At 42.5% G+C, this 25,401-nt stretch overlaps 2 protein-coding genes across 8 annotated transcripts in view; one reads left to right on the plus strand and one right to left on the minus strand.

Moving 5' to 3' along the window:
• Positions 1–2,377, minus strand: part of STN1 (STN1 subunit of CST complex) — a 45,284-nt gene extending 42,907 nt beyond the window's left edge. The window contains exon 1 of one of the 4 annotated variants that reach the window (XM_010714672.4): positions 2,225–2,377. Coding sequence is in view for 1 of the 4 variants with exons in the window: in XM_019617777.3 (XP_019473322.2) it covers positions 1,864–1,929 (66 nt within the window). In the remaining 3 variants the exon portion in view is untranslated. Of the gene's footprint in view, positions 1–1,863; positions 2,018–2,075 lie in introns of those variants that run through there. The other 3 variants (XM_010714670.4, XM_085229186.1, XM_019617777.3) reach the window with 3 other exon arrangements.
• Positions 2,378–2,528: 151 nt separating this feature from the next.
• The window catches only part of SLK (STE20 like kinase), a 46,974-nt gene continuing 24,101 nt past the window's right edge, over positions 2,529–25,401 (plus strand). For 2 of the 4 annotated variants that reach the window (XM_085229160.1, XM_085229162.1), the window contains exons 1-3: positions 2,530–3,169; positions 22,242–22,406; positions 24,719–24,767. In XM_085229160.1, coding sequence (XP_085085286.1) covers positions 3,020–3,169; positions 22,242–22,406; positions 24,719–24,767 — 364 coding nt within the window. In that variant the 5' untranslated portion in view covers positions 2,530–3,019. Of the gene's footprint in view, positions 3,170–22,241; positions 22,407–24,718; positions 24,768–25,401 lie in introns of those variants that run through there. The other 2 variants (XM_085229161.1, XM_031554501.2) reach the window with 2 other exon arrangements.

Here is a 25,401-nt window from a genome sequence, read left to right on the forward strand (position 1 = left end):
CAGTTGTGTCAGCCTCTCACCTTATATTTTCAATGTCATACCAGTTAAAAGCTCACAAAAAACAAAACCTCACGTTACCAGTAGAGCTGAGAAAGAACACAGCCCTAACATCCCAGCAACCTCACTGCCAGGACTCTTAAAGAGCAAACTCAATTATGCTCGTTCACATATAGCTCCAGAGCTTTTCTTAGTAACAGAACATGGATGCCAAACTATTACAAACTCCAACACCATACGCACATGCACCTTCTGCTGCCCCAAGACAGCCCTGGAGCTAAAGAAAGGCTGATCCTGCCTCAATACCAGGATTTCATAATATGGCTGTCAGACTCCCTTTTTCCCCTGTCCTCATCAATTACTTCAAGTAACCAGATGCACTAGATTCACCCCTAAGCACTTTTTATCCAAGAGCAATTTAAAATAAAAAATGTGTGTTATTAAACTTATTATTTTAGCATCCAAATCAAAGCTATCATCCCACCTGAATGAGTACCAATAATTACCAGAGAGAGGAAAAGGAAACTGCATTTTAAAAACAGAGATTCCACAAGCTAAATTGGCTCTGGCAACACTGAGAAAACCTTATCAGTTACTTCCTCCTTCCTTATTATAGTCCAACTATTTGCATGAAACTTCTAAATGAAGTTCATATGGGCAGCAAGCCAGCCAAATTGTTAAGGTGAAAAGAAAACAGTCCATCTGCGTGCAGTTGGTTCTTGGCATTAGCTTTAGACATGTGGACAGCTTGGTCTTGAGCACCATAGAATGACTTGGGTTGGAATGGACCTCAAGGATCTTCACGTTTCAACCCTGCCACAAGCAGTTTCCAGCTGCTAGATCAAGTTGCCCAGGGCCCCATCCAACCTGGCATCACGTGGTTTCACACCACGCATCCCAGCTGCCAACACCAAGGAACCAGAAAGCTCAATACCATGTCTTAATAATGCTGATAGCTACACCAAATCAGGACTGCTATCAGGTTAGCAAGGGCATTTGACACAAAGCTGTCACTTCATGGCCATCTTGCTCTGTGGAGGGGACGGTGCACAGCACTACACCTTCCTGTACATCACAGATACCATCAGCACCACCATTTGTTTGCAATGCCAGCATATTCTTAAAAAGCTTCTACTCCAGCATCATTCAGACACCAAAACCAGTGCTAAGACATGACCAAACGTTCAGTACTGGCCCTCTGTTATGCTCTTATTTCCTTCTGAACAACCTTTCTTTGTTAGCACAAGTATCTGTACAATTCCCTTTCTGAAATCCTGTTCTGGGCCCAGCCCAGCAGCTTCTAATCCTTAAAGTCACGCTTCTTTCAGTGAGGCTGCCTACGCTTCCACAGTCCCGATAACTGTATCTCAATGCTCCATTATTATTACACATAGACCACGTTCCTGAGATAACAGCCTATTATCATGCTAATAAAATGGTCTGAAGAATGAGAAGCACCGGAGGCCTGATCTTTAGAAGCTTTTAATGCACTATTTAAATTAATGGTAACCAGAGGCACTCAAGTTCAGATGAGGTTAAGGTGTTACGTGATTCTCACGCACTGTATATCTCATCACTGGGCTCTTAAGTCTCAAATCATTGCCTTGGCTGTAAAATCAACTCGCTACATCTTGCTATAGCCTAAATCTTGCCTCCAAGACATCTGCTTACTGCTAAACTCACAGGGTAGTAAACGTACATAAAAACACGACTCCCTACAATGACCGAATGCTGCAGCAAACGAGCAGCACGTGGAAAATCAACACAGGCAAGTCTCCCAAGGCCATCTTTCTCCATCTGGAATCAGACGAAGCCCAGGTGCCCGGCAGCCCTCCGCACAGCTCCGAGCGGGCGATGAGGGCTCACCGTGCCGCCTGAGGGGCTGCCTGCGCCGACAGGAGGGCTTCTGCTCTGCAGGCAGCCGTCCTTCATGCAGGAAACGCAACCCACGGGGCCAGGAACCCTTCCGTGCAGGAGGCAGCCAGCAAAAAATAACGGGGCGTTCGGAGAAAGGCCCGGCCCCGTCCCACCAGCCCCTCCCTTAAGGGCTCTTCGGAGAACAAACAGCCCTTGCTCACTTCCCAGCTGCGAGTGCGAGGCTGACCGCCGAGATACAAACAAGGAAGGAAGGAAGGAGAAGAACCTCCTCGAGCGCTCGCTCCTGGACCCTGAGAAACGCGAGAAGGGAGCGGGCCTTTCCTCCATCTTAGGCGCAGACACAACTTACCCGCCGGACGCCTCGGCGCGATGCTATTGGCGCGATGCTATTGGCGCGCTCCGCCGCCGCCTCGTCACGTGGATGGACGAACCCGCCTCCTCGCCCCGCTGTTGCCGTCGCGCAGCTGTTGGGGGGGTGGCGGCGGCCGTGGAATGGTGTTTGCGCATGCGCCGGAGGAGTCGTGGCGGGGAGGGCGGGGCGAGGCGTTTCCGGGAGCGCGGGAAGCGGGTGGGAGAATGGGATGCGCACGCGCCGGCGGCGAGAGGAGGGGGAGGTGCCGTGACCGGCAGCGCCCCGCCCCGCAGGAAACGGCGCCGCCCGGGCAGCGCTCCTCGAGAGGGCGGGGAGGGGCGGCCAGGGCGGGAGGGACAGCGAGGCGAGGGGAGCGCCGGCCGGTTCCGCGCCGTCACTCCTGGACACCGCGGGCCTGTCGCTCCATCAGACGCTGGGCCGGCGGCGGGGCAGCCCTCCTCCCATCCTCCTCGTTCTCCTCATCCCGCGGGGCGGCGGCGATCGCTCGGCCCCTCTCCTCTTCACGCTCCGTGCCGCGCGCGCAGCCCGGCACTTGTTGCCGGCGCGATGAGCGCCGGGAGCCCGGCCGTTGTCGCTCAGTAGGCGCTGATCGCGGCCCTCCCCTGTCGCTTCGGCTCGGCTCATCCCGTCCCCCGGAGCGGCCGTGAAGGCAGCGCCCGAGGCGCCGGGCGGCCCCGTCTGCGAGCGGCCCGGCCGGGAGAGGCGCGCCGAGGGACCCCGGCGGCCGCCCCCCATCGCCGCCTGCAGGCCGGCCCCGCGGCGGGAGGAAAGATGTCTTTCTTCAACTTTCGGAAGATCTTCAAGCTGGGCGGCGAGAAAAAAAAGAAGCAGTACGAGCACGTCAAGAGAGACCTGAACCCGGAGGAGTTCTGGGAGATCATAGGAGAGCTGGGCGACGGGGCTTTCGGCAAAGTGTTCAAGGTAAGGGCGCGCTGGGAGCTGAGCGGCGGCTGGCGCTGGGATGCGCTGAGCTCCCGCAGGTGCGCGCCGCGCCCGGCCCGGCTGCGGGTGACGGGACGGGACGGAGCTTCCGCGGCGCCCGGGGACTAAAGATAGAAAAGGCCCCGTGAGCTCATCGGCCCGCTGCACCCCGCCCTCCCCGAGTCGTGCGCTTCGCCCGTATTTTGGTCCCGCGTGCCGGATGGCTTCCGTTCTGTTCGGCTGAAGGGCTCCCAAGCGTGAAGTTGGTGGTGGTTTTTTTTTGTTATTGTTGTTTCGTACGTTTCTGTACGGGAGGAAGGCTGTGGATGTAAAAGTGGCTTGTGCCCCCGTGCATTGCTTATAGGGCCGAGCTCATGTTGCTCTTAATGGGCCTTCTCCTATCTTGTTCCTTACGGAGCAGAGTTAAAAGGTCGTGTTACCCCACTGTCATTATGTGGCAGAATTTCTGTATTTCCTTACAGCTTTTTTCCTTTGTTTCATCATTAAAGGGGTATTTCCAAGGTTTGTCATGTGGGATTTCTCAAACTAGGCAGTATAAAATGAAAATAGATTTGATTCTGTAGATGTCTGGTGAGACCAAAGCTTTCAGACAAACCTTCAGCTAATTATTCTTTCTGAATGGAGATTGCTGCTCCACATTGGGTTTAGAGATAGCATGGAATAAGTGTCATGGAGGGCGAGCATGAGACAGCCAGGAAGCTGATAGGGATTGAGACCCCAGAGCAGGTTCTCAAGACTGGACAAGCTGGCATGAGTGTACAGCACTTGCAGTGTTTCTGGAGGCTAATTTGGTCAAGAAACGTTTATTTTTAGAGTACTGCGCTTGAGAGCTCATGAAATCTGGGTACAGAGCTTGCACTCAGAAAACTTGTGCTATTTTTTGTATGTCTGTTTTAAGTTTTATTGTATCCTGGTGTTACCTGTTTGTAAGTTTGGGCAGAAGTTTGTTGGCACTGAGAATTCAGAATGCTGGGTGTTTTTTTTTCCCCCCCTAGGAGTTTCTGTCTGTATTGCATATTAAGAGCATCTAGTTTATTTTGATGGCTGCGTAAGGCATAGTCTGGGTGTCAGCGTGGAAGATCAAAGATTTCTTTACTGAAATGACTGTGAAATAAGACTGAAGCTGCTACATCACAAAGCTCAGTGACTTTAGAAGATAACGTTGTCTCTAAAAGCATTTGCAGAGCGCTCGAGTTTTTCTTGAAACTTCACATGGAGTTTTGATTCCCTTTCTGTCCCTATTATTCTCTGTGCTATAGAGACGACTGGGAGAGCTTTAGAGAAGCAGCACTGAGTGTGTTCTCCCCCACCTCCACGTGCATTTCCTTTCCTCTCCCCACCCCTCCTCTCTGGGTGTTTGTAGGCCTGTCAGTCTGGGTACTCGGCTGTGGGTGAAGGTGTCTGAGCAAGAGAGAGCTTTTGCCTTCCAGTGCGCTTCGTGCACCACAGAACTTTCAAGTTGGGGACTTATATCTGGCTGTGAAATGACACAGTTAAGTGGTCATCTTGTATTTTTTGAAATTAAATCCTCTTTTAAAAATTGTGATAGCAAGAATTACTCATGCGGTTACATAGCTAAACTTGGTGAGTGCAGGACGTGTGAATGCTGACAGGTATGAATACTCCTACAAAATGTTCCCCTTCAGAAAAAGAGTCCTCCTGCATTCGTTTTGCTTCCATCCAGTTTGAGGACAAAGGATTGCAGGCAGGCACTAACTGTACTTGTTTTCCTGCATCTGAGCATGCTTGGCGACGAACTGTTTCGAAAGCAAGGGTGTGTTACGATGTTCTTTCTTGGATATATGCCTCTGTTGAGAAACTGCTCTCATAACCTGTTTGATACCTTTTCAAATCTTGGAATCAAAACTGTTACCCAGAGCAGAGCTGTCAATTCGGAAAGACTTTGTGTTTAAATAAAGCAAAAAGATAATACTAATGCCAGCTGCACCTGACAGAAGTAAATCCCTTTGTGTATTGTAAAGACTGGAAGCATTCACTGAAACATGCTTCATGAATGTGCCTCAGTAGCTTAATCATCTCCATCTCCCATCCCTGTAAATGGTTAATCGGGTATGAATGACTTCTGCCAAAAAAACAGTGGGAGCACTTTTAGCTGCAGCCTGGTGAGGGGAGCTGTGGTCCAGGAGGCTGCTCTGGAATCACCAGCCAAACAAACAGTGACAGAAGAAGGGTGTCAGAAGAGATTTCTGTGCACTTCTCTCTTTCCTTTAGGAATATAATCAGGTTTAGCTGTTTGGCAGAGTGTTCTTGTTCTGGTTACTCCTGAACAGGAAAATGAATGGGAACCAGTGTGTGTTGGTACGGAGAGGTGTGCTGTGTTCCTTGCTGTAACTCTGTAGCTGGGATTCGCAGAGGTGAAAACATCTTTGTAATTAAGATTGTAGGAGTCACTGTGTGATTATCCTTGTCCTCAGTGTTTTAGACATATACACAATAAAATACATTGTCAGATAGATGAGGCTCTGTATGAGTAAGTTCTCAGTAAGACATAGGTTGCATGGCATGTTTTTTTTTCCTGGAAAAGTATTTGGTTTAGTTGTGAAGCTGGCTGGGATGGAAGCATCAAATATTTAAGTAAAAGCTCAATACCAACTTTTAAGTTGCCCCGACACTCATGAAGCCAGCCTGATTGTATTGTTGACATTAGACACGCTGTGCCTTGTGAGACTGGGGTTTTGTGCACAAGCCTTAAAGGGCACTGAAGACTTGTGGTTTGTTTCCTTCTTCCCAATCAAGTAGGAGAGTCGTGCTGACTTTTTTAATTGCTAAATTACAAGAAGAACTTATTTCTTCTGAATCTGCTCTCATTTTCTGAGGCTTGCTTAGCTCTTGCAACTCATGCATTTGTGTTCACTAACTTCTGAATGATGTTTAAAAGTACTGTTACTTACTCCAAAGCCTTTCAACTCTCACTGCATGCCCCTCTTGTGATTGGAGAGGCTGCCTCACTGCAGACTGCCAATAGCAGAGGCTCACTGCAGTGCAGCACGCAGCATCTGACTCTTCTCAGCATCTTCAGAAGTTTTCAGGCTGTTTTCTTTTTTTGGTCTCGGTTAATGAATAATGGGGTATTTTTCGTCCTTCATTTTCTGCACTCTTACAGTTTTTCATTATGAGGTGATGGCCCTCATAATGTTGAGGTTACTTATTATGGACTTCTTTGTCTTTTTTTTAAGTGCAGGTTGTGAATTATTTAGAATTCTTGACTGGAGTTTTGGGGTGCTGAAAGCCACTGGAGAAGCAGAGATTTCAGTTTGTATTGGGAGTTACATATCTATCAAATAACTCATTTTATTTTAAAGATTAGAAAATCTTATTTGATAAAGTTTGGGGAGGGAAGGGAAGGGCAGGTTTGGGCTTCTAATGTTCAAATTAATGGTAATCAGCTTGCTGTGGAAATGAGTTACAGTATTATACCATGTTACATTACTGTGCTTTATATTGGCCTATATGTATCGAATGCCAGTTCAGTGTGCGTAGCAAAGGTTGCTTTAAGGTAAATCAGTGTCAGTAACTGTTGAACTGTAGTCGTTCCAAGTAGCCACACGAAGTCTCAGTGGTTTCAAGCTGCTCTCTCCCAGGAGAGTTCATGTTCTGGTGGTGCAAGAACAGCCCTTCAAAATGCCCAGCGTGCTCTGCAGCTTGCTGAAGCTCCTGGCTGAGAATCTTTATCGTACAGCCGCACATAACTAATTAAAGTGGAGATATCTTCCTGAGTTAACATTCCAAGAAAAATAAAATGCTTGGACTGTAGTTCAGCAAAATCTGCCAGCAGGTTTTTTTTGGTGCTAGGAGTTCTGTACACCCCAGTGTAAGGGCACTTGCACTGCAGAGAGACATCGGCTGTGTTTAGTTGGTGTGAGCTCTGAGCCCTTCTCTGAAGATACTCCTCCAAGAAATCTGTGGTCTTTTGGCTGTCGTTGTGATAATTATGGGTACCATCTGTACAAATATACTGATTTCAGGTCTTCTGAGGGAACACACAGTAGCAGAATATATGACAGTACACAAAGTACCTATATGTTTATAGGGAAAATACGTGGTATACATACACTCTTGCATGGGCATTCTTGGGTTTTTATGACAGGGCTTTTCTTAGTTGCCTGACTTTGAATTGCATTCACACTCATTGTTTTGAGTAGGAATGTTCTGCCCATTTAGTCTCACGTTTATTATTCTGAATGTTGGATGCTGGGAGCATCATGTGTGCTGGATTCTTATAGGAATTTGGGAATCAGATATCTGTATTTCATCTGAAGTTCCCAAGGCAGACCCTCCAGCTCTCAGCTGTTAACCAGCACTTGGTTAAGAGCCGCCTCCGCTTCCTCTTCAGGCTGCAGCTGAAATGTTTGGAAGCTGGTAGCTGTAATTAGGATGAACAGCGTGACCAAATGAGTTACCTTCTGAAAATTACAGCTACCTTCAGTATTCTTATATACTGTACCTGCAAAACCAGCCAATACAAACTCAGCTCTGGCTAATGAAAGAGAAGTTTTGATAATTCTGTTTCCTTTAAATGAAATAAAGTAACGATGTAGGTTCATTCAAGTTAAGCTTTTGTTTCTGCATTTAAAACAATTTTGCTTTAATTGAACCATATGACTTCTGTGGGAGCTTGCTTTTGCCTTACTGTCTTCTGCAGCACCCAGAAACATACAGTTTTTGAACACTGATTTAATAAACCTGGACTGATTTGGCTGCCTCCTTTAAGCAGCATTAACTCCTTTTAATGCTTAAAAAATGAGCTGATGAATGCTGCTTGCTTACAAGTACTTCTTGTCTACATCATAACTTAATTTCTAATATTCAAAAATATCAAAATTAGTCTGGCCTGAAAACAAAATGAGGGCAGAGCAAGGAGAAGTTACATTTTCTAATCTCAGTGACCTTACAGGCATGTTTATCTAAATCACTGCTGCAGTTGGATATTGCTGCTTGAAGTTATCTCTAGGATAGCAATGTATTGTGCTGTTTACTCGGGTGGATATTTCTAACACGTGTGACTTCATAAGAGCAGATTTTACTGCTTGCTTGATATGTGAGATGAAGCATTGGGCTTTTCCTCGTCTGCTCTTACCTTTTGGTTTTACCTAATGCCATTAGCACCACTGGAAGGTGATTGCTTAGAATGTTAGAGCTGTTGGAACTCAGGAGCATTCTCGTGTTAAAGATGCAATTCCACATGCAAGGGCATTGCTTGAGTTTGTCTGAAATTCTGCCTGTTTAGAGTTAATGCTGGTTCAGGAGCCTGAGGCTTTGTGTGTGACTGCAGTAAGGCTAAAAGAGGAAAGAGTAAGCAGGTGGAAATGTCCTACATTATTTCTTATACATGAGAATGAATCAGTTGTGAACTTCCACCCATCTTGATTAAAGTTGTTTGCTATACCTTTGTTCCAATCTATTTTCATTCATGGCTGGCACTGTGAGTTGACCCCTGATTAAACTGGAGCAGTAAAATAGTTCAGTTGTCCTCCAGAGATCTGAATTAATAATGTTCCCTTCAATGCCACGTTGCTTTGTTTCTCCATAGAGGCATCAGTAGATAGAGGAGAGAGAGGAAGAGAGCTGCTGTACTCTCAAGAGAGCAATGCATACCATGATAGAGTTCGATTTTTAAATTTTTAGTCCACGTAAAACAGAGCTGAAGCTTTACTTAAAGTTAGGTGAGATCAGTCACAGCCATGAGAGCAACCTGAGTGGTTTGGGACTGCTGTGTGTGCTGTAGATGGGAGGCAGACATCTCACCTCACCTGAGCGCTGCTCACAGGTAACCTTCCTTTCCTGCGCTCTGCCTGCTGCTCCACTGCCTGGCTGTGCTTTCACAGATTGCACTTTGAGCCCGTTGGAGATAGCAGATAAGGAAAAGGCAAAACTACCGGCTAAATGCTGGAAAGTGCACTGTGGAAAAGCTTTGCAGGTCTCTGTGAACGCACTGCCACTATCACTGAGCTTTCTGGGGAAATGGGGAGTGTAAAGAGCTATCTGTGGGCTGTAAGCCAGGCAGTGTTCTTGTTTGGAGTGGATATTTGCATGTAAATATTCCGAAGAAATAAGAAAGAAGCATCCCACATGTGAAGTGCCTCACTTTTTGGACATCTTCTAGTAACTTGGCTTGGAACCGGCATCCCAATACTTAACTTATGAGTAATGTGTCATCTGCCTGTGGTAGTTAAAGCTGCAGGCAGGTTTGTGGAGGAGCAATGTAAATCACTTTTGGTCACTGCTTAGTAATGCACTCATCTTTTCCAAGGTGTGAGCACAGTTCTATAAACTGTATAAAATTCCAACTTAATAGGAAATCCTTTTTTTTTTTTCTAGTTTAAACTATGTTTATAAAAGTTGATATATTTTCCATGTCATCTGATACTTTGTATTTCTTAGCTGGCTATTTGTGTGCTTGTTTTATTGCCTGGCCATAAGACTGTCTTTGGATTTCAGGCTTAAGATAAAGGTGATCACCTCATGTTTTCAAATGGATTGCAGAAGGAAGCTTCTTCTTTAAGCTTGGGGAAGAATTTTTCATGTCTTCATGTCTAAGTTTTGTGAAAAAACCTGTGATTCTGTTTGTTTACCAGTTCTTAGAATAAATTGGTTTCACCTTCTCAGCTCAGTTTTGGGCAGGGAAATGTCCTGCACTGGTGCAGCCCTGTTAGCACCCATGCGTGCCACTGCTGCAGAGCAGGAGGAGCTCATGACTTTCTTCTGGTGCTCACCCAGACTCTGAATTTGACCACCCTATAAAAAGTGCTTAAGGAATAATGTACTGAGTTGATATTTGGGATTGCCACATTTCCTAGTTTGGGTTTATTATTGTTGAGACAAACAAACAAAAAAATCCCACAAATTTAAATGTTTTGAAAAGCATCCTGGAAGTAATATTTGTACATGTCAGTCTGAAATCTTGAAATAGTGAGAAATGCTCCTTGTATACAGCCAAACTGTAGAAGATGAGAAGATCTGTGAGGTGTCGAAATTGGTTCTCCAAAAGTTTTCTCTTGCAGTTCTGTTGATTTCTGACCTTGGCTGTGGCAGTTCCCCCCAGTACGTGCAGGAAATGATAGGAAGCAGAAGGAACCTCTGTTCTTCTGCCCCCACGATCTTCCAAAATTGTGTGTCTGGAGAATGGCTGTTCCAGCAAGTTGTCTGAGTAGCAATGCAGAAATGCAGCAATTTCTAAATGCACAAAGTCATCAATGGATTTATTTCTCTCCAGACCTTTGGTATCTCTGGGTTGAAGTCTTTTTGTGCTCTGTAACAGCATTTCTGTTTTAGGATAAACTGAAGGAACCAGAATAAACACAAGTCTGATGTGAACGCTATGTGTTATAAGGTCTCAGTTGTGTTACCGTTCCATCTTTTAGTGTGGTCTGAAGTGGAAGCAGAAGAGCTTTTACAATCCACATTAGTATTCAAGTTGCAGGATGGTACTCTCTTAGTGTGAATTATGTGTACTTACAGGCTGTATGTATGGTTTAATGACTCCCACATCTGGGAACAAAATCTTGCCTTGCTGTATGTGGATGCTCATCGTACATCTGAGCCACGTGCGTGGTACCAATACAACATTTGCTTTGCTCTTCTGCATGATGGGTAGCAGCTTTGGAGCTGTTTACCAGTTTATCCTAATTACTATCAGTATTGAATGCAGCTGTGAGTGGTCCTTCTGTATTTCATACACTGTGACCCATGTTTTGAGAATCTGGTAAGATTATAGACATCGCTGTCCTTTAATGACAGCTGTGTGGCTGTAGAAGAGGCAGCATGTAATTAAATCCTCTGGTTTGTGATCTTGAATGCATTGAGACCTCAGTGACTGAAATGTAATTTGTGAAATTTTTTTTGGTCTTTGTTTCTTTGTGCTCCCCGAAAAACCTTTAATTATATTCAGATTATAAACTCAGTTGCCAAAGCCATAGTTTCACCTCTTCTGTCTATAGTTTTACTTCACAGTAACTGCCAAATTACACACTTTCAAGGCTTGTGCTGTCTTTACATTTGATACTGGTCAGATTGTTTTAGTTCTCAATGCTTAGCGATGGAAAAGCCATGAAATCTGCAGGTAGACCACAAACCTGGTTGGATTAACCAGGGAAGAAGGAAGGACGGAGAAGATTTTAGCATTTGTCTCAAAGCCACTATAAAAGTAGGGATTTTTATCTGCCTCTGTCTAATTAACTTTTAATGGCTTTATAATGTGATTACAGCTTGGAACGCTTAAAATAAATTTTTAACTGCCAAATACACTTCAGATCTCTTACATGGAAACACACTTTTTTTTTTTTTTTTTTTTTCTGCTCAGAAATGGAAAAGTGTCTCTTTATAGATGCAGATCCAGCACTTGGAGAGTACGTTTGAATGCTGACAGGCACAAAGAGTTGACTGTAGGTAATGCTGAATAAAATCTGGTAGGCTGCCTTCAGCTGCTCCTCGGTGGCATCAATACTTCAGCAGCAGCCCAGGGCTTTACAGCAAAGGTGATTTTTTCAGTCACACTTTGAATTTTCTGTTGAATATGCACTACACTTTTTAATTCTGTTTAATGCTTGGGTAAACTGTTGTGTTTGGTTTTAGGAGGGCACTTTTTTTTTTTTTTTTTTTTTTTTTTTTTACAGCACTTTTAAATGTCCGTAAATGCGAGCTGTAGTGTGAGTCACAGTACTCCTTCAATTTCACTCTTCTGGATGAAGACTGCATTGCAATATTCTGTGGGATTGCATAGTTTTGTGTGGAGAGGATAATGTAAAACAGCTGAGCGTGAATGGTCAGGAGAAAGACACAAGCCTTTTTCCCTTTATATTCCTATGTTTGTATTTCTGAGCCACTTCTTGTTTGCTTTAATTACCTACAGCCTAGAGAAATAAATTGCTCAAGAATGGCTCTGTGCTGGAGCCAAGCCAAAGAAGCATTAAAAGCTTTAAAGAAGCATTTCTACCTGAAGCATTCCATCACAACACTTAATTTTTACTGACTTTATGGGCAAGAAAGTGAAAAAGTAGAATTGTGCCATAGTAGGTAGATCGATTTGTTGATTAGCATCTAGAACTTGCTTTAGCAAATTCTCCACCTAGTACAGATAACTCGAGTGACTTTTCCCTTCAGTAGGGTGTCCTGAGTTACTCTTGTTGTTGTTTCACAAAGTCTTTGTATGTGCAACTGATGGAGACCAGGCAAAATAAAGGGAAGGCTCTATTCTTCATGAAGATTATGTTCTGGAGTTGTCTCAATGCAGTAATTTAACATGAAGGGGTGAACTGAGGCTGAAATTGGAACTGCACACTCTGCTGTGGTTTGGGGGAACCATTACCCTACAACTGGAGCTGTGCATCAGAATGGTTTTACTGGGTGTGACAGCAGTAGTGAATTGCCTGTGCCAGAATCATTCCTGAATCCATCTAGCTTGCTAATGCATTACAGGAGACTTGTCCCTTTACTTTTTTGGTATCCTAATTGAACCACATTTTATACATGGGATTTGCTTGTTTAAGGAGGATTTTAAGAAGCCTTGTCCCTAGAAACAGTTGATCATAACCGTGACTCAGAAGACTGTTCTGAGGGAAGCTGCACTGGAATTTATCCTTTCTCTTGTAGGCAGTGGTCCTCTGAACACAGACGATTTCTGTCGGAAATCCAAGGCTTTCCTCCAGCAATTGTCTCGATTTCACTGTATAGAAGATGACTTTTCACTTGCATTTCAAAGCACTACTTTACAAAGTATTAACTCTCTGCTAATGAAGAGGTAAAACCTCACTAAATTCTCATCTCCTTCAGTTAATATGCTGCCTTTTTCATTTTGTAAAGCTTGGTCATGTTCCTGTCCCACCTTTAGCTTTTTTGTGTGAGCTGAAGAGGCCCAGCCTTTTTAGTGCGTATTCTGAGACCAACTACTTGATCCTTTAGGAGTTGCCATTATCATTTTCTCTTCCTTCTCTCTTTATCTTAGTTACTTGACTTCCTAGACACCAGAGTTCTTGCAGTTCAGCACTCAGGTGCAGTGTGCTGCTGTCAGTGCTGGGCGCTCATGGGTCAGAGCCAACTACTGGGCCTCAGACCATCTCTGGGAAATGTGATCAGATCCCTAAAGCAAATGCATTATTGCAGAAACACAGATGAATGGCTACTCTTAGAGTTCAGCCCAAATTAGGTTTCGTTTGTGCAGCCCTTCCAAATAGTTTTTACTACTAGTGAAAATGCACGGAGCTTAGAAGTGACCCAAAAGAAGAAAGCGGTCTGATGTTTTTCACTTGTTTTGAGTGGGAAGTCTGAAGACTTAAACAAGAATGCTGCTAAATGTTTCGTATGGATAAGAAGAGCTGGGTTGCCTGAAAATGCCTCCTTTGCTGTAGCAAGAGCTTTAAGTCAGTCTTTAATAGCAAACATAGATGTACTGCTTGGCTTAATGACACTAGGAGTTGTTCACTTCGCACATTAGGCTTATAATAAAATCAGAACCAAAAATACCCTGAAAATTAACAACAAAACCTGGTATTTAGAAGTATTAAAATGAGCTGGTGCGCAGACATGGCAGGTCCTCTGTTTCAGCAACATGAGTTTTTGATCTTTGACAGCGGTGTTAATTCTTAGGTTTTGTTGTCCTGAGTGGACCAGCACAATACAAAGAAAATTGAGTTTATTCTTTATCTTATCTTATTCTTTATTGTGCTGTGAATAGAGCTTATTTCTGTGATGTTAATACAGGTCAAACAAAGAGATGTTAAATAATTCAAGGTGCTGCAGTGGATCAGGAGAAAATCGGAGAGCATAACTTGAAGCACTGGAGGGATCCTGGTACTTAGGAAATGGATGTTGAATAGCTGATGACATGAAAACTTTTTAAACTGTCATATTCAACTCTCTTAAGGTTCTTTTAAATCTGAAAGGCATTAAAACTGTATAGAACTGCAGTAACAAGTGTAACAGCCAATAAAATGCTTTATCAAAGATGCTTTCCAGTAGCTTTATCATAAGTACAGAAGTGACTTCTGAAGTTTCTGGTTCTCCACTGTGACTGCTTTCCATAACAGTGTACGATAGCACAACTCACCACAGGCAGGTCTGGCACTGCGTTCCTCTTCTCACCTCCTATGTGGGGCAGTTCAGTGCATGCTGACACTGTGATGGTCTGAGTCAAGGGACTGAGCCCATCCCAAAGCTCATTTTAGGAGGCCATTCCTGTCTTCTGGCTTGGTTCCCCAAACCTGCTCTTGTGGCGGCCAGACAAGGGACAGCACAAATGCAAGGGAAAGAGGACAGGACAGTGGAGGTGTTGGCTCAAAAGTTGGACCATCAGAAACAATGTGCCTCACTACTGCGCTTACTATGGATCAAGTTTATGTGCAGAAGCCAACATGCTGCTTTTGTTGCACACAAATAGCCAATTTGCAGGGAGTACCAAATGTTTGTTTGGATGGCTTTTCCTCATCTCTTGAGCTGTGACACTTGGAGTACAAAGAGCTACAGCTGGAATAGCACTAAATCTGAATGAGAGAGAATTCCCGCACTGACTGTCAGAATGCTTCCTGCTGCTTTCAAGAGGTGGAATGTACTTTAAGGATCACTGACGTAAAAGACTCGCAAGAGAACTACTGGCAGATCACAGGCTGTGGGAGGTCTGAATAGCACACATCATCATGCTGCACTTTGTAGTTAAAATCTGAAGATAACATGTTCCTATTACAAAGCTGAATGATGCTATTTCAATAATACTTTTGTTTTGTCTTTGCAGTTGGTTACTCTTAATTTATTTTAAAGATATGAACTTAAGTAGCAATAACTTGGCTAGAATTCTAAATCTCCTGTTCTTTATAACACACGTTAATACACAAAGAGAATTCTGGATTTGTCTCTAACAATTTTACTTGAACAAGGCTGATGATTTACAGTTTGTTTGTTTGTTTTTTAATGACAGCTATCAAAAGCCATTTCACTTCCTTTCCCCTTCAGAAATGGGGGAAACTCCATTGCTAAAACCCAAACATGCAGGGAGTAGCTGAATATATGGTTTGAGAGTTTTGCAACAGCTATTGCCAGTATTGGTGTGGTATCGATGCAGCCATGTTTCCTTTCTTGCTGTGGTCATCAAGTGACTTCTTGTACATGTGAGCTCTTCAACTGCTTCTACAGCCTGTATTTCTTTCTTCATATATGAAGTACACTTTATGTATTATTCACTTTAGGAAGACAGAGGGAGAGGAGGTGATGGTGCTTCATCTTGGTTGGTTTCATCTCACCTGTGGCAGTTCAGCTGTGCTCGCTGCACTCCAGAATGTGGCTGACACTGCAGAATCAAACTATAAAGAGCCATTTCCCAAACTGTGCCCCTATTCCTGAACTGTAAATGTTAATTGCAGTTCAGTAATTCTGTTATATTCCATCACCTTCTCCAGCAAATACAGTTTCAGTACAGAGCCTCAAATGTTTTTTCTGCAATCTGAAATATAGAGCATTTAGTCGTATTCTTTACTCTGACAGCAAATGTTTTTAACTTAATGACTGTACCACATTTTGCTTCTGTGACTGTAGTTTCCCTAGTAACCTATCAGAAGGCCTTTGTTGAAGTGTTCTTGAAGTGCAAAGAAATTGTCATTTATTCTTTATTTGTGATTTTGTTGACTGGTTCCTTCCTAGCTAGAAAAGAACCCATTTTCTATGCTGGAGTCAGATACATTTTTCTGCTTTGGGACATAAATGGCTGCACTGGGTTGGAAGACATTTCTCATCATGCCACCTCCAGTCTGGGCAGAGGAGATCCCCATTTCCATCAGTAACCCAACCCAAAGCAACAGGGTAAGGAGGAGCTGAGGCCTGACCTAGCTGCTGTATTTAAATTAATGAATTCTGGGCTAATATGTGTAGCTCAGCGAGTGTACAGCGTGTAGTGAAGCACGGGTAAACAGAGCCACAGTGCCAGGTGAAGCCAGGGTGCATTTGTTGGCAGAGAGCTACAGAGTTACCACTTACAGCTCCAGGTGTCTCCCTGGGAAAGTAACCCTGTCTCTGGGAGCCATAATTCTCATGGAAAGTAACCCCATCTCCAGCGACCTGCAGCCTCTGCTCTGCCTGAGGCGAGAAGCAAGAATGTAAGGTGGGGACTCCCAGGTAAGGGAGTCAGATTTCTGAAGGCTTGTGTTCAAATAAATCATGAAATCATCGGGAGTGAATGACAGATGTCACCCATCAGCCTGGTAGTGTGGGATTTGTCTGGGGAAAAGCCAGCAAACAACCACAGTTGAAGACAGCTTCAACTCTGACTTGCTGGCTAATGTCTTAAAGGCAGTTCTAATAACAGCTAACAATTGTGGTTTGATTAAAAATTATTAACAACACTATTGGAACTTTATTAATTTGTCATCTGTAATAAAGGTATGCTTATTGCTAAAGATTTAAGCTACAGTGACTCAAATAAACTTATAAATGAATCACTTAAACGTTATGCTTTTCCCAAAGCAAGGATGTCTGGAGCCCAAGGGGAGGATATGAGGGGCAGTGCTTTCTGGGAAGCTGCAGCTTAGTTTGGGGCTGCCGTGGGCTGCTGCTGGCTAAGCTGCAGGAAAACCTCTGCTGGCAACTGCTGGTGGGCTGTGCAGGAGGAAGGCCCTGGCAGAGCTCAGAGCTGCACGGACAGCTCTTGGTTTGTCACACCTCCCCCTTCTCTATTACTGGAGTTGACTGTCATGCAGCATTGTGTGTTTGAATGCTGCATTTGGAAATGGTTCGTACGGTTATTGTAACTGAATTAACAAAAAATAGCAGTCCTTTGCATTTATGCCTCTGATACCACTTAAATATTTTAGTTCCAAATGTTTTCTCAGTATTACCGGCTGGATTCCTGTGAGCTGTCATGCAGCAATAGAAGGAGTCAAAAAGAAAAGTATATTATAAAATAGCATGCTATCTTTTGGACTTGTCTTGACAGTTTTTTTTCTGTTTTATTTTCCTACATGGGTGTGATTAAACAAAAGAAGTGCTTCTATAATCAGATATCATTGCCACTGTGAAGCTGTCTGTAAAGAACCATTTCAGCTATTTTGCACCTCTTTCTCAGTTCAGCCCTGGTTGTCTCACAGATACGCTTAGAAATATTCCTTCCACTTTCAGGGAAACGATACATGGACCAGGATGCAACTCTGCTTAGCTCGTATGTGAAATGCCACAGAGTTGATGAAAATACAGAGGGGAAAAATCATGAGGTTAAACATAAAAATTATATCACATACCACGCACAAAAATAACTTCTGGAATCCTCAGAAACCAACCATGGGGGAAGCAGAAGAACCACAATAAATACGAAGTACAAGGATAATGTTAAAATAATAAAGTTGTCATGGAAACAGCTCCAAAAACAGTATAGCCACAAAGGCAGCACCACCCCACAGTGCCATGAGTACACACTGTGTGCTGGGCATGATGGCACTGTTAGCAGTACCTGCTGGAAGGAGTGGCACTTATCTGTGCTGCTATTGCAGTACGTTTCCCTTGGCATTAAGCATTTACTTACCTAAGGAAGAAATGGGATAGTAGGTAGCTACAGCATGCTGTGCAGGCAGTGCCATTTCTCTCACTGGCCATGGTTTAAGGGCACATCACCTTCCTTGGTGGATGCTGCCCTTCGTTAGCTGCTCAGCAGCTCTGTAAGCATCACCTCTGTGTTGGAGCAGGTACAGCCGTGCTTGGCTGCCCTTGAATTCCTCGGTGCAAACGTGTCTGTTGAATCTATGGACCCCTGGATTTTCATTTTATTTCTTTGTGTGAGATACTCAAATGTTGTTCGGTGAAAACGGATGCAAAATAATGTCACTTCTTTGCATTGTCTCATCTTCCTTCGTTTTCAGAAGCTGCCATCTCCTCCCTTGGTGTAACTTCTGGTTTATTGCAAAAACAGTGGTTTAATATTGCAGAGCTAGCTAGGTTTGCTATTAAATTTGAATTGATGCTTTTAATTGTGTATCTCAAAATTTGCTGGTAGAATTAAGCCTTCCTTTTATTTGATTAATGCATTTTAGAGAAAAATCTACTTTTGTTAACCAAGAATGCCTTTTCACATTTAAAAGATACTGAACAATTAATGCTGATCAGTCACGCAGGTTTTTAATTTCAAAAAGCACAGAGCATTATTAGCTAAGATGTAGGGAACTTACACAAAAGAGCCCAGTGTAGTTTCTCCAGTAGGCCCAGCTGCTGCATACACATTTCTTTGATCAGACTGTTATAATCTGCAATCATGGCAGCTGTTTCTCCTTGATTGGTGTGGTCAGGGGAGATTGAGCTCTGCTGCCTTCTGCCAGCTGTAACAATCAGCTCCTGCTTTGTCTCACAGGGATGGTTTTCAGTTCTGATTGCTCAGATCAGACACCAACAGGACGCACACAGGGAGCTGGATGTTATGCAGAAGCGTAGCATTTTACACTGAAACCATTTTTTGCAGGATAGGGATGTGCGTTTTCCACTTCCTGGCAAGTCTGAGTGCTGTGAGTGTGACTGTAGTTTTGTTGCAAAGAATGAGTCAGAGAGGCAGAACTTCTCATCTGCTTGGTCTCGCTGCTTGCAACACATTCCGTGTGGTTATGTAACGTCTCAGAGGAGATCAGGCTTAGGGAAGGAAAGTGACAAATAATGTTTTATCTCTCATCTCAGCAGTGACTGGGCAGCAGGTAAAGGACGTGCTTCTCTCAGCTGTAAACAGAGGTGTAACGTTGAGGTGCCTACGTGCTGCATCACGGGCAGGAAGCTGCGCTGGTGGGTAGGCAGCATTTGCTGGTGGTAGGAAACTGAAACAGGTCTTCCCAACCAGGGCCAAAATTTCCTGGTGGTCACATGAAGATGAAAGACGGTTATCTCTGAGCTGTAATCCTGTTAGTGTGCAACAGGGGCTCTGCTCTCCCTGTTGTCCGTGGCTGGGAATATGTAACTGCTTGGCTGGGTGCCCGGACAGTAAACCCAGCTCTTAATGTTCTGCTATCAGTCTCTTCACAAAGCTTCTGGATCTGGAACTTTTTTGGATACATGACACTGTACAAAAATCCAGGAGGAGGAAAGAGGGGTCACCAGTTTCGTGCACTCATGGATCCCAGTTCACGTGAAGTGGTTGTTCCTTTCTCTGGTACTGATATGTTTCCAACTGCTTCCAGTGTTACTGTACAGTAGATGTCATTTCCATGTTAGAGCAAGGGATGTAGGTTCAGAGAAGCGATTTGCAAGTTCTGATTTACAAAGTAGTATTTATTCTGTGCAACCCTGCTGTCTGTCTTTCTCAAAACAGAGTTTGGAGAAGAAAGAGATTTTTGTGTTCTCTGCCAGCAAGGCTGCCCCTTGCATTGTAATGGTGTCCCATAGAGTTTGCTATTCCCCTGTGCAGACTGTCTCTCTGTAAGCTAACATTTGCTGCAATAGCGTTAAATATTTAATCCAAATAGAGGTTTGGGTGGAAGGATTACAATATTTATATATTGCCATACGTAACATTAAATATTGTCATTGTCACGATGTGTTATGTCAGATTTTGAAGGACTGTTATTTCAGTTCAGCTTTCAACCGTGTCTATATAACGCTTGAGAGAAAATTTTCTTAGTGCAAAGACAGTCAGTCTCTCTGTCTCCCTTCCTTCCCTGTTTCCACATGAGGCAGGACCGAACCATAATCATAAAAGACAGCAGTTCAGATGTCTCAGCATAGGACTGAAGCTTAAATCCACTGTTATGGAAGTGGAGTCAAAAGAACTTTTTTTGAGTGTGCACAACCTCTGAGAAGCATTAATGATTCTTTGATTTAAAATATGAATGTGCCCAAATGCAAATCAAGTAAATGCAAATCAAGTTGCAGCTCCACTAACAGTTTTGCTCCTTCTCTGACCTTTGGGGACTGTTACGTGGCAGAAGAAAAGCTTCAGCCAAAGCCTAGAAGAAGCCAGCATGCCCCCACAAGGCTCTGAGTGCTCTTTGCTCCTCTTTGTCTCATGGGCTGTTATCCCAGGAAATGCAATGCTAAACGAGGCCGCCAGAATAGAGGCTTTCTCTTGTTTGCCTAATGAGTTTTAGAGGTAAATCTTTCATTGAGAGAACACCTTTCCATGTTTTGAAGAGATGTTTGAACAGTTAATACTGCTCAATCACGCAGGTTTGGGTTTATTTCTCAGTCCAAATGCCCAATATTTCTTACAGACTTCTTACAGCCATTCACATAAATTGATGCTTACTGCAGAGTGGTGTGTGCATTGTGTGATGGAAACTGATTACATCTTACTCAAAATGAACCTTTAAAATCACAAAACATTAAGATGTTCTTTATTTTCAGGTGTAACTTGACGTACACTTGAAATATTTTGTCTGCTCTCAGAAATTTGGTATAAATACGCTGATTTTAAAGCTTATTTCTTTTGAGGAGGAAAAAAAAAGGCCTGAATCTAGGCGTACAATTACTTCTGCTACTGTTGGAAGTCAGACTGAGAGCATATGTTGGTTTTGTTTATAATTAAGATGCTCAGAAAGATAATCCTCCAGTCTCTATCATCGCTTCTGTTTTGTAATGAGATGTTTTAATAGAGCTACAAGGAGGAAATCAAAATTTCATTCAAAGCAGATTTCTGTCGACTTCAAGGTCTGGGGGAAATCAAAGTAGTGCATAAATCTGACCAGGGAAAAAAAGGCAGCATGTGCTAGAAATGCAGGCAGCCCCTAAAGTGGAAGTGTGTATCATAACGTGTTGGTGCTTCTTCCTTTCCATCAGAGGTGAAATTGAATCTGGAAGCAGCAGTATCTCTTAGTGTAGAAGTGGAAATATCGCTCCATTTAAAAAAAAAAAAAAAAAAAACAAACATTATGGTACAGTTCATGTGCAAATTTGTGTGAAAATGAATGTTATGGTCTTCTCATGCTTTTGTGAAGTATCTTCCTAATAAACTGCACATTACTGCAGAGAGTGCATTGCCATACTTAGTTCCAAAAAATAAGTGTATAATTGAGATTTCATTGTTTTAGAAGGCACTTTCACAACTTGTTTTCTGGGCATATGAACCCACCATGTCTAACTGCTGTGATGTGAGACATCTGTAAAGCTTCTGGGTTTTCATTTGTAATGGAGCTCTGAGACAGAAGGTTGGTCTTTCATTCCTGCTGTAAAGCATGTAACCAAACCAAATAATTTCTCATAGTATTAAGCAGACTTGTTTTTCCCCTTCATATTAGTAGACTGTGTGTAGGAAAAGTTCTGAGTAGTTTAAGAGGAGTCCTAGCGGATTCATCTTGCAATTGTTTTTGCTGTTATGGCTGTTTTATGGAAAACTTTCATAAGCTTTCATAATGGTTTAGATCTTCTGTTTTGTTCTGTTGAGAGAACTCTTCACGGCTGTAGAAGTGTGCCAATCTTCTTTAAAGCTTGAGGAATTCCGAGTTATTCCTTCAAAGAACTTGCAAGAGCATCATTAAGTGTGCATAACTGTGTGCTTGTATGATACACATCTACGTGGTGCTTATTGTGAGCAATCACAATGAGGTGTCCCAGCAAACTGATAATAACTGCTCAGCATCATTTTAACACAGGAGCTTGAACACAGCCCCTGGCTTGAGAAGAGCATAACCTCTGTGTTCTGGTAGAAGATGGTTTTTGTGTGGCTTTACAGACAGCTGTGCTGCCACAATGTGGGCAGTGTCAGAAGGGGAGGGTGGAGCTGCCTGATACTCCTTGCCAACTGTTGGTAAATGGTTATTTGAGGAGTAGTGCAGAACTTCATCCAAGGCATACAAATAGCAATGGCCCTCAGCTACTGACTGCCTTGTGGCTTCAAGAATGCAGCTGGAACTGAGTATTGCCATGTCTCTGTCTTACACTGAGTCTCAACCTTGAGAGAAATTTTTCTGCTGGCGTTTATCTAGTCTTTATAGTAAAGCTATTCTCTTTTGTGGAAAAGGCAAACTAAAGATAGAAACACAGCACAGACTTATCAAGAGCAACGAGTTTTGTTTTGTTTTGTTTTTTTGCTAGTGACAACTGTCTGCTGAAATCCATATCTAAATATTTGTTGTGACTTTTTTTTTAACAGGCTCAGAACAAAGAAACGAAAGTGCTGGCTGCTGCAAAGGTGATTGATACAAAATCAGAAGAAGAGCTTGAAGATTACATGGTAGAGATCGATATTTTGGCATCCTGTGACCATCCTAACATTGTTAAGCTCCTAGATGCCTTCTACTATGAAAACAATCTGTGGGTAGGTATTTTTCTTCTCTAAATACTTGCATTTGTTTCAAAAGAACATTGACATTATGTATTTTCCTGATTTTCTTGAAATACTACTTATCAATCACATTTCTTCTGGCTGTCTCTATTCAGATAACTGTACAGTTTCAAAACTAATTCATAAATTGTAAGTATGACTTTTAGGAAACTGTCACTGTAAAATGACCTACCCTGAGTTAGCAGTTTGAATCTAGAACTCAGAAATGAGCAGCTCATTTTGCTGTATGGGGAGAGTTCTCGGTGCTGATTTGTTACAGCAGGATTCAAATGTTAATTACATTTGCACAGTTCAGATTGAGACTCAGAATTTGCAGCTGTGAAATAAATAATAGGCTGAAAAGGTCAGCTTGGGATGTAAGTATTTTAGACACATACAAGTGGTTTTGTTGGTGCTTCCAGCAAGGAGAGTTCACCAGGACTTCAACAGTTATTATTTGACTGATATTTGCAGATGGAAGTGCAGTGGGTGTACGTGTGACTGCACCTCAGTTTTCTGCTGTGTCCTATGCACAGACTCACTTGAGCTGTTAAAATAATTTTTTTCTTCTGAATGGTTCAATGCAATAATTTTAAGTGCTTTGGGGATTATACTAAGAATACATGTCTCCTTAAAAGGAGTTTGTAATCCAAAAAGATACTCTGAAAGAAATGTAAGACTCCATGGAAATCTTCTTTTAATTACACTTTTCTTTTATGCATGGAAACAATTGAATTGCAATACCATGTTTCCTGGTAATTCTGATTAACTCTGTGAAGAGTTTGTGTAACCCAAATGTAGAGTAGAATGACATTGTATAACAGAGTGGAATAATGGAATGGAATAATTGGAATTATGAACAAATTTCAATGCAGAGAGGTGAGGATGAATGCAACTGTGCATAGAAGGAGAATGGGAAACTGAGTTAAAATAGACTTGCTGGCAGATTAAAGTTAGAAGGGAAATGAACAGTGTAAAATGAAATGATACATCTGTAATCACAAAGAAGATAGAGAGCTGTGAAAGTGTGAGAGAGAAAAGGCTCAGAGTGGTTTGCTCACCACTGTGATGTGGTACATAAATGGAACTTAATAGAGGGGGAAAAGAGAAAATGAAAGAGATTCGAACATGAAGTGTATGGTTTTGCATTCCAGCTTTAGAAACACCATTTCTGTACCAAAGGGACCTTTGTCAGGTTGTCAGATGAAACTTAAAATTGTACAGAGAAGAATTTTTCATATAGCATTTCCTAGGCTTTAATTACTTGGCAGTAGGAATTCAGAAGCATCAAGTCAGAGAATGGTTTGAAGAATTCAGAGAGTTACATTGCATAATACATATGTTAGTATCATATTAATTACAACAGTAATTTCAAGTGAGACGTCACATGAGTGATAAGAGTGTTATTGTGCAAGCTGTAATCTGAAGTTTCTTACTCTCTGAGCAGTTATGCTCTGATTCTAAAAAAGACTTCACAGGGGCTCGTTAGATTTCTGACCAAAATGCTCTTCAGCTGTCAGACTGAAAACTACAGTTTAATGTTCAGAGTTCAAATTAAGGAAGAAAAACACACGATGAAGATTGGGGTGGCACTCTTGGATGACCTCTTCTCATGTCCCTGCTCCTCATTCACTCTGTCTGCCCTTTTTTCTCCTTTGTTCTTTCATGTTCTACATGTTAGCAGAGTTTGTGCCCCCAAGCAGTGACAGTGCAGTTGATTTCTGTTTCACACATAAGCTTAGAACTCAAGACTGAGTTGCTGTGGTATTGTTAGATTCTGGGATAAAAGCATCGATGTGTTATAGAGAACAATGAAAATGGAGGAAAATTGAAATTATTCATTTTCCATCATTTTAAAGATTATTTGTCCAGGTTTTCATCTCACCTGAAGCAAATTAACAAGCGATAACATCTGCTGAAAAATCATGTAGCTCTTCTACTTGGACCATTCAATTGGAGATTATAGTATAAAAGTGCAGTACGATAACTGAGAAATGAGTTTGCAGAGATTATGAAAATCACGTTACTACTAGGATTCAAGCTGACCTTAATACTTTTTATTGTGGAATTTTATCTTTGGATTAATACTCTGAGGATCTCCAAGCGTTTTTCAAATAATTTACTTCAGCTTTGCAGCCCTACTGTTAGCTTGTTAATAGTATCAATATCTTGTAGAGGTTAGTGCAAAAATTGTCAAGGTCAAATAGTCTGAAGCTGTAGTCTCCCAGTAATGCTCCCTTAATCAACGCTTCAGCTCAGCAGAACTACTTAATTTGTAATTGATGTATTCTTTTGTTTATATACAGATCCTGATCGAATTTTGTGCAGGTGGAGCAGTAGATGCAGTAATGTTGGGTAAATAAGTTGTTTCAAATATTTAATTTCATAACATCTTTAAAACGATAATATTAAAGTATTTTAAGCACAGATTGTTGACAGACTGTTTTGAAATACAAATGTATATGTAATAGGTGTGATACACGTGTTGAATGTTGGGGTCCTTAGAAGTGTATTTACAACAGTATCTGTGGATGAATTCTGTGGTTAGATTAATTTTCTCTCATTTTTATATTGTTTGCTTATGTCTCAAAACCCACTTTAATGTCTCGGTCCTTGAAGTGAATGTGATGAGCTGTTTTCATATCCTCATGAAGCTCTCCTTCTGTTTTAACATGATCTATACTGATCCTTTTTCAGGATCCCGTTCTTCCCCTTCTCCAGTCATCCTCCAATTTACTTTGTGATAACTTTTTATTGTGCATCAATCCTAGTTAAGTTCTATGTGCTTAATCCTCCAATTAGTGCATGCTGATACCAGTAAGGAATCTGTTTAACATTTATGTGCATTGCAGAAAAGGTACCCAATCTCTGTACTCTGTGGCTTTTTCACAGTTCAGATAGGTAGGTGTACAGAGTTCATCATGAGGACGGGTTGATGAAGAGATGAAATTTTTGTTTCACTGGAATAATTGGGAATGTTGCTATTAAC

This window comes from Meleagris gallopavo, chromosome 8 (genome assembly GCF_905368555.1).
Source record: "Meleagris gallopavo chromosome 8, MGAL_WU_HG_1.1, whole genome shotgun sequence".
NCBI classification, from domain to species: Eukaryota; Metazoa; Chordata; class Aves; order Galliformes; family Phasianidae; genus Meleagris; species Meleagris gallopavo.